A 16169-nucleotide genomic window follows, 5' to 3' on the forward strand; every position below is an offset into this window, starting at 1 on the left:
TTACTTTGTATCGTATTAATTTATTCATCCATGCAATACTGCTGGATACTAGTAAAACAGACCACTTTATATTTTGCATAGCCCTTTATTTCCATTATTTTGTTTAATTAAAAAAATCTTCACTGAATTTCCTGTAATATTTCAGAAGGTAGACCTTAAAATTTCTAAATTATTGTTCTTATGAGTCTTAGAAAGATTCAATAATGAATGCTTCACCCATGCAGGAAGGCTGGGACGTGACCTTAGCTACTGAGTTCACATCCTACTACTGCAGAGGATGTGTTCTGAAAGAGTTTTTGTTTGCTGTTTCATATCTGACTCCATTTTTCTGTTTATCCTGGTATTCCCTGCTGTCTGGCTTTGATGTATTTAACTGACTAAATGTTTGTGCCATAGTTTCCTAGCGATCACCATTCTAATATATGAAATGCATTATTGTGGAAAAGCACTGAGTGTTTGTGACCACTATGCTGGACACCCCTGGAGATAGCAAAGTAATAAAGTACAAAGTCCTTCCTTACCATTCACTTTAAGTATTTTAGTGAGGAAATGAAATAAAAACAGAAACCTTGTAATACTGAGTTTGAGAGAATTTAAAAGATGCTAAAAATGTTAAAATGGGGCCAGGTGAGGTGGCTCACACCTGTAATGCTAGCATTCTGGGAGGCCGTGGCTGGAGGATAGCTTGAGCTCAGCAGTTCGAGACCAGCCTGAGCTAGAGCAAGATCAGTCTCTACGAAAAATAGAAAAAATTAGCCTAGTGTGGTGATGCAAGCCCGTAGTCCCAGCTACTGGGGAGGCTGAGGCAGGAGGATCGCTTGAGCCCAGGAGTTTTGAGGTTGCAGTGAGCTATGATGATGCCACTGAACTCTATCCTAGGCAACAGAGCAAGACCCTGTCTCAAAAAAGGAAGAAAAAAAAAAAAAAGTGTTAAAATGGTTTCCAGGCCTGTACCATGCTGAACTCAAGGTGGGCTTCTCTCTTAAGGTGAAGCAGATGAGCAAAGAACTTGGGTTCTCTTAGTGGATGGTGAGTCGGGTTTAATCCTTACAGGAATGGAGTCTAAGTATTCATTATCCTTATTTTGTAAATGTTCAGAGGAGAGATTTTAAATAATTTGTTCCAGGCCCACACAGCTAGTAGTCAATACAGCAAGATTTGAACGTAGGGCCATCACACCACAAAGCCTGTGCTGTTAACCACTCCAAAGCCTGTGCCATTAGCCACTGAAACACATAGAAAAGAAATAAATGACCTTGGCATTTATGGCCATGTGCTTTAATCAGAAGAATCAACTATTACACCGTGAGCATAGAAGAAATAGATATAAGAAATTTCAAGTTAATCTGTAAGTTATGCTGTGTGTTGTATGGCTTTATGAGACTTAATAAATGTAGTTAGCCCAAGGGAATAGGTAGGAGCATTTAAAACTTCTAAATTTGTGTATGGTTTGTTTCAGTTAGCTTTCAGGGCATTTAACATGTTTGGGAACATGTATGTGTTCTCATAAAGTATCTAGATGGTCTTAAAAATGTGATCCCTAAAAAACTGGTTTTTGATCTGCCAGGGATCTTTTTTATAGATTTCAGCACTGTAAATTTGTGTAATCCTGTACCATTTTTATTTTTCAAAAGGTAATTTCTTTTCTGAAGTTTTGTCAGTCTAATTCAATAATAATAATAGCACTTATTTTAGAGTGGTTTTTCTTTTTCCCTTGTGATTTTGAAACAGCTTTGATTTTATATCAACCTATAAATTTCCAGGAAGAAAACTGGTTGTATACTGGATGTAATTTGGAGTTATGCCTATAAAATATAAAGCATATTTTATAAAGAAGGTTCAGAATAAGGTAGACTGTGATAATACATACTTGGAAAGAGTTTCATGGTTGATTCCTTCTAGTTTGCTGTTTTAGAATTGGATTTACTCTCAGTTTGTGTCATTAAATTTTGTTAGCTTTGCAGAAATAGAACTTTTTCAAAGTACTGATATTGAGAAGCTGTCTGGGGATATAGAATTGGCAGGCAGTGTTTTCAGAGAACAAGTTAAAGAGAACTTGCACTTTGAAGGAGAAGAAAAAGAATTTCCTATTTCTTTTCCACCTCATCCTTCTCCCCCGTACTACACCTGAACTGTACACTGTGGGGTTTCGCCCCAATTTTTTTATTGTGTTAAAGTACACACAACAAAATTTACTGTCTTAACCATTTTTAAGTGGTTCAGTGGTTTAAATACAAACACAATGTTGTGTGCACTGGAATTTTTGTTAGAGAACTTAGAAACGTTGACCTACCCTACTCTATCTGTACTCTGTGCTTTGGTGTGTGGATCATAGCAAAGTGTTCCTATACCTTCTGTTCTGTGTGTTTCAGGGAAAGCAACAAGGCACGGAACTTTCTCACTCGTCAATTAAACTTGTCAGTACCTAGCATATAAGTACATTTTTAGTTCTGTCTGATTAATATCTTCCAGTCCTTTGCCATTTTTCCCTTTAATTCATAAGTTTTTAGTTTTAAACTTCATTCATGGTAGAAAGAGTTCCATGAACAACAGAGACAGCGTATCTGTCCTACCCATGTGGTACTCCTTACAGTTCATGGTAAGAGCAGCAGCAATCACAATCATTGCTCCCTTTGAGAGCAGGAAAAGTTCTTGGGAGTTTTCACAAGTGAAATAGAGAAGGATTACAATACTGAAGAGACATATACCCAGAAAAGTTTTACAAAAAGTTCTTTACAAAATTGTAAGTAATATAAATTTGAATTCAGTTAATATGTTACTGAATATTTTCTCTTCTTGCTGTCTTTCGTAGGCAAGAGTGCACGTTGGGAGATTCAGCTAGTAGGAGTCCTGACTCTGATCCAGAGGACTTCTCAGATGAAACAAACACAGAAAATCTGTATGGCACCTCTCCCCCCAGCACACCGCGACAGATGAAACGCCTGTCAGCCAAACACCAGAGGAATAATGTTGGGAGGCCTGCCAGTCGATCTAATTTGAAAGGTGAGTCTTGTACTTAAAAAGGTGTACGTGAGAGGACATGGCACTTTTGGTCCACAATTTTTATGTGACATGTAACTACTGATTGATCCTTTCTACAGTAAGGTTAGTAATTCCTTTTATTTTAAATTTGACTTTAATGTTGCTTTTAAATTCTACTTTTTAATTTTTGAATTATTACCATTAGCAATGTTCTTAACAAAGGAGACAAATAATTCTCCAGAGGTAGAAAAGCTTATCCTGAACAATGGTCACAGTCAGCGTCATGAGGCATTTGCAGATGTGAAAGAGGCCAAGTGTTTCTCAGCGTGCTAATCTAAGATGGCTACTGGTTATACGGGATAGATGGCCTTCTTTTATTTTTTTAATCTCCTAGGCTGAGGTTTCTAGATTCTGTCTGTCTAGAAATGTTATAGTGAGAATTTTAGGAAAGACAGAGCCAGGCTTTCTTCCCCTGGATTCCCTAGCCCACCTGAGACATCTGCTCTCTGCCAGTGACTTGTGGTGCTGCCTTAGTGTGTAGGGCTCTGTTTCTTGGTGAGTACAGTCACCAGATGGTACCCCACACCTTATAACCGTGGATAGAACCTGTTCTCTACTTTTTTGTTCAGGATCCCAAAGCCCAGGTAGTGCTCTGCTCCTAGAAGCTGAGTGTATTCACTCTTTTTATTTCTCTCCTCCTTTCGGTAAGTCACACCTATTCTTTTTTCAGGGAGATGAATTGAATGAAGCTGAGCTGCTGCCTCCTTTTGCCCTACACAATGGCCTGGAACTTTATGGTTTTAGACTTTCCCTGTTAGCAGACTACTTGTCCTGAAACAGATCCCATAGCTACCTGGAATCTGTTCAGCTATTACTGCACAAGGTGCAGATTTCGTTCTTCATCTCGTCTGAGAAGTTTCTCCCTGTTGATTTCACATTCATTCCCATCTCTCCCTTTCTTTAGCCCATGTTAGTTCTTCCTCTTTGGTTAGATTCCTCTCCCTGGAGATTTCTTCAATATATTGACCTCTCAGGGTTGTAAGTTAGCATGTCCACTCTGCATTCCCGGCAGAGCACTTCCTCAAAAAAGGAGGGCAAGAGAAGTGGGTTTTTTGTATATTTGCTTGAGTGAAAATCTTAGCCAAGGAGGAGTTTCTAAGCAGTAAAGAGTGTTTCTTTCCCACAAATGATTTTCCCACAGAAGATGGTTTTTTTTTTTTTTTAACTTAAAACGTTATTTGCATTAAGATATTAACCTGTGGCCTGTATGTACCGCTTTGGAAACCAATAGCTTTCCATTATAATTTGTCATCTTGAAAATCAATCTTTGTCCATTTTCTCAAGGAAATTTTTCAGATGGCTATAGAAGTTTCTTATCTATGATAGAGATCAGTGAAGTAGCATCTCCTGCGTCAATGTTAGTTAATAGATATTTACTTTGTGGTGATAAAGTGAGAAGATGCCAATAGTATGTCCTTATCCTCTTTTTCTTCACTTTTTGGTCCATACTGTTTTAGAACAGGAGTTGAGAGCACAATTCCCCTAATTTATAGATTGAAAAACTGAGGCCCAGGGTTTTAAAACAAGTTCTTTAAGCCAGAAGGCTTGAGTTCTCATGATACTCAATTTGGACTTTTTTGTAGCACAAGCAACAGGGGTTAAGCTTAGCTGAAGGCACTACTTGAGTTGACTCTACCTTCTGTCACTAATCAGGCAGACAACCAGTCACCGGATATTTATTGAGCTCCTGCGGTCCTTCTGGGCTGTGTGGGAGATAGAGGGAAGAGAGAAGTTTGTCTCTTTTCTTCCACAATTTTTAAAATTGTTTATTTCATAAAATTACAAAATCTTAGAGCTGGAAATGATCTTAGAACACTTAAGTTCCTGCTATTTTTCAGATAAAGAAGCTAATGCTTGTAGACCTTCTGATTTATAGCTATCTAATAGCAGACCTAGGACACCAAAATCCTTAATAATTTATTCTTTTTCTTATTGCAAAAGATTACCCATAAACACAACACACAAAAATAACTTCTTTTACCATCTGTAAAAGCCAAACTGCGGAGCGTGTAGTCTCTTTGTTGCATATGTTTATGTTGTCATACTGTATTTACTATTTTATAACTGGCTGCTTTTTTCATTTAAAGTTTTATGAACTTTTTTTTTCTTTCTGAGACAGGCTCTCGCTCTGTTGCCTGTGCTAGAGTGCAGTGGTGTCATCATAGTTTACTGCAACCTTAAGTCTTGGGCTCAAGTGATCCTCCTGCCTCAGCCTCCTGAGTGACTGGTACTACAGGCATGCACTACCATGCCTAGCTAATTTTTGTATTTTTTGTAGAGACAAGGTCTCACTACATTGCTCAGGTTGGTCTTAAACTTCTGGCGTCAAGCAATCCTCTCTGCTCGACCTTCCGAAGTGCTAGGATTATAGGTGTGAGCCAGTGCACCTGGCCTGAACTTTTTATGTAGTAGAATAACCTGTACTATTAATTTAAATGGCTGCCGTATCATTTGTAGCAGGATCTTCTCAGTTATCGCTGACAATTACTGAGTGCTTATTGTGTGCTAAACACTGTGCTTAGCACCTCAAAAGAATTATCTTTTAAATACCGTAGCAACCTAATGAGGCATAGGTCTTACATAATACAAACTGAGTATCCCTAATCCGAAATGGTCCAAAATTCAAAACTTCTTGAGCGCCAACATGACACTCAAAGGAAATGCTCATTGGAGCATTTTGGATTTCAGATTTTCAGATTTGTGATGCTTAACAGGCAAGGATAATGCAAATATTCCAAAATCCAAAACACTTCTGGCCCCAAGCATTTCAGATAAGGGGTACTCAACCTGTATTTATTTTACAATTGAGGAAACTGAGCTTCAAGAATTTCCAGGGTTTTTAGTTTTAAACGTCCCAGTCATGCATATCATGTGTTTGCCATTTGGTGAATTATTTTTTGCCAGAATTCTTGTTCATGAATACAAGAAAAGATGGGAATGAAGCACACATGTTGGGCAGTGGTGATACGATACTTGTGCTGTGATGGTATGGTGGTCCTAGAGAACTTACTTGCTGTCAGACTGTAGCAGCATAGCATGGTGGACAGGAGCACGAACTTGGTTGCCAGGTTGTCTGGATTCCAGGTTTGGTTCTACCACCTCCTGTATATGCAACCTCTGTGTCTCATTTTCTTTATCTGTAAGATAATCTGCCTTACAATGTGAGGATTATACATTCAGTAAGCATTAGTTGTTATTATTATAAACTAAAGATTTCTTCCCAATACTTATTACTTTTTTTCTTGCCTTAAATCTTAAAGCAAGATTAAATAATTCTATTGTTTCCATATCCTTATTAATTGGTGTCCCCATTTTCCAGACCCTGACTCTTAAGTTAAATGATCGTCTCAAGTCATATAGCTACTGTGCCTACACCTGTCCTGCGTGGACTACACATTTCCTTGTACCTCTTCCTAGTCCTTTTTCTTTCTCTCTATATATGCTGCTACCATAGTTTTCCCCTATTGTTGTTAAGTCTTTCTTTCATCCATCCATTCCTCCGTTCCTCTCTCCCTTTCTTTTTTCCTCTTTTTCTCTTTTCTCTTCTACCTTCTTCACACAGTTTCTCTTCTCATTCCTTTTTTCCTTTCCTCCCTCTGTTCTTTCCTTATTTCTCCTTCATTCTTTCCGCTGAATTGGGTTGAGTGACTCAGTAGGCATGTACTGTTTTAGGTGATGAATAAGACCTGGTCCCATCTCTCGGAGGAGTGCACAAATCCCAGGCAGCCCAACCTCGTGTGCTCGGGCTGGGATGAAGACCGCTGTGGGTGCACACAGGAGGGGTATTGAGAAGACCCGAGGTTGGGAAGGTTTCTGGAACAAGTGACATCTGTACTGTGACCTCAAGGCTGAGTCAGGGGGACCAGTATTTCAAACTAGCATGTGATTCATAATAATATATTCATCCCTCAGTGTTAAGGAGCTTTTTAGAATTAACCAGGTTGGTCAGATTTATTTTAAAAGCTTTCTAAGGAAATGTGAACTGGTACTTTATTTCTTTCTCACTGCAACAAGCAAAGACTTCTCTGAATCACACAATTAATTTTGGAACTGCAGTCAAAGTTGGACTCATCTTTTTAACAATTAGTCACCAATAATATTTGCAGTTTTCTGGTTGTCTGTTGTGTAACAAACCACCTAGAAGCGTAGTGGTGTGAAATGGCAACCATTTTATTGCTCACGAGTCTGTGGTTCAGGTATTTAGGCAGGGTACAGGTCATCTGTACCCCATGATATCTGGAGCCTTAGATGGCACAATTGGCTGGAAATGTCCTGTCTTGGCGGAGGCACTATAAGTAAGAGCCCCCAGCTCTTCTCCACATGCTGTCTGCTGGGTCTCAAGTGTCCAAAATGGCTCTTCACTCACATGTCTGGCAACTGGGCTGAGAGGGCAAGAACAGCTGAGGGCTGGCTGGCATTGTTTTCTTTCCATGTGGTCTTCCACATGGCTAGCCTGGGCGAGTCCCCGTGTAATGGGACTTCTTACATGGCAGCTGGCTTCCTTCAGAGCAAATGTTTTGAGAGGCCAAGGTGGAAGTTCCAAGGCTTCCTATGACTTAGCTGCGGAAGTCATGCAGTATCACTTCTCCTGCATTCTTTTAGTTACACGAGGCTGGCCAAAATTCAGTGTGGGAGGGGACTACTCAGGCAACAGGACCAGGAGGTGTAATTCGTTGGCTACTTTGGGAGATTGGCTCCTACATGCATTCATTGTAAAGCTTTGGGGATTTAGAATCTGGTCAGTCTTTGCTTCCTCCAGCCTCTTTTCCTCAAAAATACAAAAATACCAAGAGCATTCCTGAAAGAACAAAAGGACTTGAAAGGTAACTGAGGGCACACTATTTGAAGGAGGGGACAATAACCAGTAGTACTGTTTTTAGCGGTGGTAGCCATTGTCGTGAACTTACTATGTGGATATGATTCTTAGGCTCAGAGTAGCTACTAATGCTATAGGTTTATTTTTATAATTGTAAATTCAGATCTTGAGAAAATTGGTAGCTCTAATTTTGGTGCATATATGTGATTAGAAAATTGACTCTTACTGAAGTTATTTGATGGAATTATGATAGTGCTAAGTTCCTGCAGACCTGTATCAATGATAAAGAGAGAAGTTACAATTTAACATTGGTACTAAGAAGACCACTTAGCTAATAATAAGCTCTTTGATATGAGAGATGCACACCATAAATCAGTATTGTAGAATTTTATAAAAGTAGTTGAATTAGAACATCCAGTATATGTTACAGCTGCTTTTTTCTACTTAGCAGTAGGTGGAGGCTCTTGTTCTGTATGAGCACATTTAAACTAAGGCATTCTTTTGTTCACTGCAAACATTTTCCTTATAGGATGTTTCCATATTTTCAAATAAAAAATCCTATTGTGGGGAGCATACCTATTCATTTATCTTTGATCTTATGTGGAGTATTTTTATGGACTAAATATCTAGCGGTGGAATTGCTGTATCATATAGTATGCGCGTTTAAAATTGGCAGATACTGTGCCTGTCATTCTTCAAAAGGACTATTCATTCTTATACTCCTACCAACAGTGTATGAGTACCTGGTTCCCTTGTATTTTCCACATTATTAATGTTTAAAATTTCTGCCAGTCTACTTTAGTTGTATAAATTTTCTTATTTTTAATTTTATAATTATCTTTACAAGGAGAATATAATTGGTAATTGTGGTTGATGCATAAGGCCAATATGATTACTGGAAATATGAGGCTCAATATAAATACCACGTGTGTGTGTATAGTTTCAGAAAAGAAATGTCTCAAATCACAATATTTAATTAAATGCAACCATTTACAAAATGTTAGGAATCAAAGAACATTAAAGTTGTCAGTGCTCTGTTACTTTATATTGTATTCGTGAGGAATATGAGTCCATTGAAACTGAGTGCAGATTTTATTATGTGCAAGTGTGCAGTTTTCTGAGTAGAGTCCATAGTTTTCATCAGATTTTCAAATGCAGGCTGTGACCCAAAAAAGGTTAAGAAGCACTGACCTAGATAGATAATATTTACCACATGTTTAGCAAGGTTTTCTTCAAAAACAGCTCATCCTGAGATGTGTTACACTCAAAGGATAAAACTGAATAACAAATTCAAAATCAATTTGAAAACTACAATGGTCCTTTCCACACTAGCCAAGACAGAGACACTCCCCCAACTCCAGCTCCATACACTGGTTTTACAGGAAATGATTTTAAAACAGCCCATGAATGTCGTCAAGTTTGCCCAGTAAGAGTAATTTCCAACCCTTTGTGCAGGTAGGGATGGAAGGGAGGCAGGGGCTCTTGTGAGGCACACCCACCTTCTCCCTGTTGAGCAAATGCTCATCTTCATGCTATTGGCAGGTGGAATTAACCTCCCTAACCCACTGATGTTGAGTTAATGAAAGGGAGATTGTCCCCACCAGGCTGACTTAATCAGAAGCTGGGGAGCCACTTAGAGGAAAAGACGAAGCAGCCATGGCCAGAGCACTAACTGTGAGAATGCTGTGGGTAAGAGAAGGCCAAGGTGAGAGCCAGAGCTTGAAGTGTGATGCCTTGGGAGGAGAGGATGGTGGCTTCCAGCCTAGGTAACAGCAGGAGGTCCAGCCCCATCTCTAGCGCCTGCCTGAGGGCATCTACCTTGAGGATTCACTTTCCTGGGACCCAACTTGACCACTTGTGGCGAAAGTCCATGGGTGTTGACCAATCCAGCACCTTCCCAGCACCTGCCTGTGGGCATCTAGTTCTAGGGGGTATGCAGGCTGCTGGCACCCCTGGGTTGCTGGTGACCCCTGGTCCTCCCCTGGCCCTGTTGAGGCCCAGAACCCCCAGCTGACAGGTATCTGGGAGGGAATAGAGGGGTGAGCCCCCAGAGTCTGCCCACTCACAGGGTTGTGCAGGGAGGACATTGGCTTCAGGCGCTCACTTGGCACAGGGTGAAGGTAGGGCTGGGAGCTGGCAGCTTATCGTGGGTGAAGGTTCCAGGGAGGACTACAGCCATCGTGGCAGCAGCTCCAGACCAGGTGACATGAGAGAGCAGGACACCTTCTCCTCAGATGCCTCCCACATGGCTGCCAGGTGCACTTGGGCCTTGAAGGGACTGCCCTGTGCAATCAGTCCCATGACAACCTGTCCAGGGCTCTATCTATACAGTGCCTTGTCCTGGACCTCCTAGTCCAGTGTGGGCGTTTCATGGAGAGTTGGCCAGCAGAAACTGTGGCTCCACTTCAGGTGTAACTACCTGTGATGACAGATGGACAGAGGGTGTACAGACCCAGCCATAGACTGACAGTTGGCCTCAGGGAGGGTCAAGACCTTTTATTTTTCATTTTTTAGAGACGATTTTTTGTTCTATTGCCTGGGCTGGCCTTGAACTCCTGGGCTCAAGGAATCCTCCTGCCTCAGCTTCTCAAGTCACTTGGGATTATAGGCACATGGCATGGTGGCAGGTCTAAGGCCTTTTAAAGGACTTCCATGTGATTAAATCAGCCCCACTCAAGAAAATCTCCCTTTTGATTAGGCTAAAGTCAACTGATTAGGGACTTTAGTTACATCTACACAGTCCCTTCTTAGCAACAGAGATATTAGTGTTTAAATAATTGGGAGGAGGTGCTGTAAACTGCCACACGGGCACTGCCCCTCCCGTGGCCCAGCCTTCACCAAAAGTTGAAAGTTACTGTTTTATTGGGAAACCTTTCTCACAGTTGTGAGATATTTAAAAAATCATTTTGTGTAACTGCTGTGTTTTAGCATTGGTATTTTGTGCTGTAATTTTTACTATTTATAAATAAAACATATCTGTAGAATCATTTTCATAGTTATTGACCACCTTTTTTTTTAAGATAGCTTATTTTGTTCAAAATTTTGTTTCTGGTCCACTGTTGTTCAATTTTTTTGTTTCCCCTCTCCACCCCCGTCCCCCACCCCTCTTCATTTTGAACCTTTGCCTTTGTTCATTCTGAAGCAGAGTTTGATAGTTACAACTCCCTAATCTAGATGTCAGGATACATTATTTGCAGCGTTTATGACTATTTTATTTTACATTACATTTACATATAATAGAATTGAAATAATGAGCAATATCATATACTAGCAAAAATGAGAAAATGGCAGCTTTTGTACAAGGCTGGTGGGAGTGTGAATTGTCTCAATCCCTGGGGGATGATAATCTGTTAATACAATCAACTTGAGGCTAGTTGTGTCTTTGACCCAGCAGATCTACTTCTGGTAGTAGACATTGGAGAAGTTCTTGCAAATGGATACAAAGAGTCTTGCAAAAAGATTAATTATATCATTCACTGTTTGTGATTTCTAGATAGTTCCTGACTTAGGATGTCAAGTCTGACTTAATGATTTTTTGACTATTATGATGTGCAAAAGTGATATGCATTTAGTACATACCATACTTTGAATTTTGATTCAGAGTTCCTAATAATAACTTTAAAATGGATTTTGTGTTAGATGATTTTGTCCAACTGTAGGCCAAATGAAGTGTTCTGAGCATGTTTAAGATAAGCTAGGCTAATGTTTGGTAGGTTAGGTGATATTAAATGCATTTTTGTCTTAAGATATTTTCAACTTACACTGGATTTATCAGGATATAACACCTTCATAAGTTGAGGAGCATCTGTATAATATGTCAGTCTGTAACCCTTAGATAAGAAAGTTAAAAAAATTGGTCATAGTGGTTGTCCTTGAGAGAGGAAGAGGACTGGGGTGTGGGAACTGGACATATAGGATAACAATGAGGTCAATGTTGTTTGCAATGTTTTCTTCCTCTGTTTTGATGGACTTAAAATGTTTGCCAGTTAGATGTGTGCAAAACCATATATTACCCAATTTTTGCATTTTCCTGATATTGTTTCCCTGTAAATGTTCAAGACATTTTTCAAAGTATTAACATTTGTTTTTTAAAAGCTGTGAGAAGTATCGTAACAATGTTATGATATCTGGGTAAGGATGATTAGCTCCTTATTCTCTAAAAGAAGTCTGCATCTGACATTCTAACTAATGCAACCTACCAGTAAGCTCTTGAATTAACTCCCTGACCAGGCTTGATGTCATAGTTTGATGAGTAATAGAATTTAGCTGTGGTGTTATTTGAGATTATACTGTTGGATAATAGTAACTCATTACCAATTACAGCAATTAGGATTTTGTGAAGTTCTGGGTAGTTAGATACAGCTGTTCTTAAGATTGGTTTAAGAGAAAGACAGTCAAACCATCTTATATTTAAATTTTTGTTTATTTTTTTAATATAGCAGAAGAAAGTAAATTCAGTTTGTTTTGTAGTTTAAATAGGTTAAATAGGAATTTAAAAGACAACCTAAGCCAATGCCCTTTTCAGAGTGAATCTGCCTTGTAATCATTATCAGCTTCATTTTGCAGCACTATTAAAAGACTGCTACAGGCAGATTATAGAGATAGAGCAAATATTTTGTTATATCAGAATTTGTGCATATATATACACACTAATTTCCCTATCATTAGCAAATATGTCAAAGAGGGTGTGTGTACATATGTACTTGTATATGTGTGTGTCAATGTGTGTCTTTGCTAACAGTAGTGAAATTAGAATGTGTATTTTTAAAGAATATAATACTGATGTAAAATGGAGCTGGTAAAAATGATCATGTAAGATTCAATCTGTATAGCTAGAGAAATGTTTATTGTTAACCAGAGTGGAATTGAATCCGTATTTCAACTCTGTAGTCCAAACTTAGCCTATCAAGATTCTAATTTATGTTTCTAGGCTAACCATATACAGAATCACTGTTCCAGTCAAATTCTTCTATTTTCTGCCTGTGTGTCTTGTCATGTTCTTCTTTGCTGGCTTGAAACATCCTCTTGCCTTCCTTGCTATCCTTATTTAAGCCGAATCCATTCTTCAAGGTCCCAAGTCAAGTGCTTGCTCTTGCAGTAATCTTTTTTTTTTTTTTTTGTTGAGACAGAGTCTCACTTTGTTGCCCAGGCTAGAGTGAGTGCCGTGGTGTCAGCTTAGCTCACAGCAACCTCAAACTCCTGGGCTTAAGCGATCCTACTGCCTCAGCCTCCCGAGTAGCTGGGACTACAGGCATGCGCCACTATGCCTGGCTAATTTTTTCTATATAGATTTTTAGGTGTCCATATAATGTCTTTCTATTTTTAGTAGAGACGGGGTCTCGCTCAGGCTGGTCTCGAACTCCTGACCTTGAGCAATCCACCCGCCTCGGCCTCCCAGAGTGCTAGGATTACAGGCGTGAGCCACCGCGCCCGGCCATTGCAGTAATCTTTTATGGCACTCAGCGTGGTAGCCTTTCCTTGGTCAGTCAGTACTTCCTGGTGAGCACCTTTGACAAGTGTAAGGCTGGTGCGATGGCACCAATATGGGTTAGGATCCCTGTTTTAATGTTTACCATCTGTCCAACCATCTGTGTTCTGTGGCATTCTTCATCATAATGTTGTTATGAAGGTTATTACAATCTCTGTAAAGCCTGTACCTGGAAAATAAAAGAATTGGGTAAAGTGGGTTCCCAAAATGTGCTATTCTAGCCATGTTGAATCAGAGACAATGGGAGTGGCCCCAGGAATGCGCATGTTAGGACGAACCTAAGAGATTCTCAATGTATATGGAAATTTGAGAACTTTGAATTAGAAGATCTGTAAGCCCGTTCAGATTACTAACATTGTTTGATATTCTAGGACATCTCTACCTTAGTAATCATCTCACACTTAAAGGTATGAATCACACATCTGTTTATGATTTCTAGCATAGAGCTAGATTTAGGTTATTGTGAATACAAGAGAATACAGCAAGTATGTTATAGCAAGGAAAATGAATAAAATATTTTTTTAAATTTAGAAATATGCATATATTTTGATTCTTTTAATTTTCAGCATATATGATTTTCTTCTTTCAGTAGCAGCCTGAAAGTGTGAGTACATGTGAACATCAGTTTAATTGAAAATACTGAGAGTAGCTTTGTATTTTTAGAGTTATATAATATTCTGTTTATTTTTTTTTAATAGAAAAAATGAATGCACCAAATCAGCCTCCACATAAAGACACTGGAAAAACAGTGGAGAATGTGGAAGAATACAGCTATAAGCAGGAGAAAAAGATCCGAGCAACTCTTAGAACAACTGAGCGTGATCATAAAAAAAATGCACAGTGCTCATTCATGTTGGACTCAGTGGGTGGGTCTTTGCCAAAAAAATCAATTCCAGATGTGGATCTCAATAAGCCTTACCTCAGCCTTGGCTGTAGCAACGCTAAGCTTCCGGTATCTGTGCCCATGCCTATAGCCAGAACTGCTCGTCAGACTTCTAGGACTGATTGCCCAGCAGATCGTTTAAAGTTTTTTGAAACATTACGACTTTTACTAAAGCTTACCTCAGTCTCAAAGAAGAAGGACAGGGAGCAAAGAGGACAAGAAAATACATCTGCTTTCTGGTTTAACCGATCTAACGAACTGATCTGGTTAGAGCTACAAGCCTGGCATGCAGGACGGACCATTAATGACCAAGACCTCTTTTTATATACAGCCCGTCAAGCCATCCCAGATATTATCAATGAAATCCTTACTTTCAAAGTTAATTATGGGAGCTTTGCTTTTGGTAGAAATGGAGCTAGTTTTAATGGTACTTCAGTAGAAGGGCAGGGCAAAGCCCCTCATGGAACACAGACTATGGGTTACTCAACATATCATGAGCATCTCCAACGCCAGAGGGTCTCATTTGAGCAGGTGAAACGGATAATGGAGCTGCTAGAATACATAGAAGCACTTTATCCATCATTGCAGGCTCTTCAAAAAGACTATGAAAAGTATGCTGCAAAAGACTTCCAGGACAGGGTGCAGGCACTCTGCTTGTGGTTAAACATCACAAAAGACTTAAATCAGAAATTAAGGATTATGGGCACTGTTTTGGGCATCAAGAATTTATCAGACATTGGCTGGCCAGTGTTTGAAATCCCTTCCCCTCGACCATCCAAAGGTAATGAGCCGGAATATGAGGGTGATGACACAGAAGGAGAATTGAAGGAATTGGAAAGTAGTACAGATGAGAGTGAAGAAGAACAAATCTCTGATCCCAGGGTACCAAAAATCAGACAGCCTGTAGACAACAGTTTTGATGTCCAGTCTCAGGACTACATTTCCAAGAAGCTTGAGAGGCTTGAATCTGAGGATGATTCTGTTGGCTGGGGAGCACCAGACTGCAGCACAGAAGCAGGCTTTAGTAGACATTGTCTGACTTCGATTTATAGACCATTTGTAGACAAAGCACTGAAGCAGATGGGGTTAAGAAAGTTGATTTTAAGACTTCACAAGCTAATGGATGGTTCCTTGCAAAGGGCACGTATAGCATTGGTGAAGAATGATTGCCCAGTGGAGGTAGGTTTCCAGTAGGCATTAGTATGATGTTCTTAGTTCTGTTATTTACTGTAAATTACACTGTATGCTGTGTTGATTATTAAGTACTTCATTTTCTAATATTTGAAGATATAAATGGCAGTTATAAATTATAGATTTAAGCATTTCTATAAAGTGCTGTGACAAATGGGGGAAATGGATCTATAAAAACCATATGAAATTTAAGTTCAGGGTGGTATGTGTAGAGAGTAAGTTCAACCATATAAATACAGGACGGAGACGGACAGGCCATATATAACTAAAGAGGCAAGGAAGAAAGCCACGATCACAGATGACCATAAGCTGCATATGGGTTGGTAAAAAAGTCAATATCATGCTCAGATATTTTTAAATGAGTATGGCATCCAAGGTCTCGGATATATTTCTTTATTCTTTGAAATCATGTATTCCCTTTTGAGTAGCATGTCCAGTTTTGATCACTGTATTTTAAACAAATGTGAATTGTAGAGAAATGGAAGACTGATCAAAGGAAAAAAGTGTACACTATTTGATAAGTTTTTAAATGTTCAGTGTAGATGATAGAAATTTAAGGGAAGTCTTGGTTATTATCACATACATGTTTTGGTATGTAAAGATTTTTGTAAGAGAAACATGTCCATTAGAGGAAGTGGCTTGAAAACAGTACAAATTTGATTTTGATAGCTTAACAGCGCGTATATTTCTTACGATAATATTAAAGGTGGTAAAACTTAGAAAGGGGCATATTGTGGGATATTGTTCAT

The 16169-nt window shown here is 39.2% G+C and overlaps 1 protein-coding gene across 5 annotated transcripts in view; it reads left to right on the plus strand.

Moving 5' to 3' along the window:
• The window catches only part of MAP3K4 (mitogen-activated protein kinase kinase kinase 4), a 109291-nt gene that overhangs the window by 31380 nt on the left and 61742 nt on the right, over positions 1–16169 (plus strand). For all 5 annotated transcript variants that reach the window (XR_011235508.1, XM_069487658.1, XM_069487660.1 and 2 more), the window contains exons 2-3: positions 2813–3003; positions 14045–15408. Coding sequence is in view for 4 of the 5 variants with exons in the window: in XM_069487658.1 (XP_069343759.1) it covers positions 2813–3003; positions 14045–15408 (1555 nt within the window). In the remaining variant the exon portion in view is untranslated. The remainder of the gene's footprint in view (positions 1–2812; positions 3004–14044; positions 15409–16169) is intronic.

This window comes from Eulemur rufifrons, chromosome 15 (assembly GCF_041146395.1).
Source record: "Eulemur rufifrons isolate Redbay chromosome 15, OSU_ERuf_1, whole genome shotgun sequence".
NCBI lineage: Eukaryota > Metazoa > Chordata > Mammalia > Primates > Lemuridae > Eulemur > Eulemur rufifrons.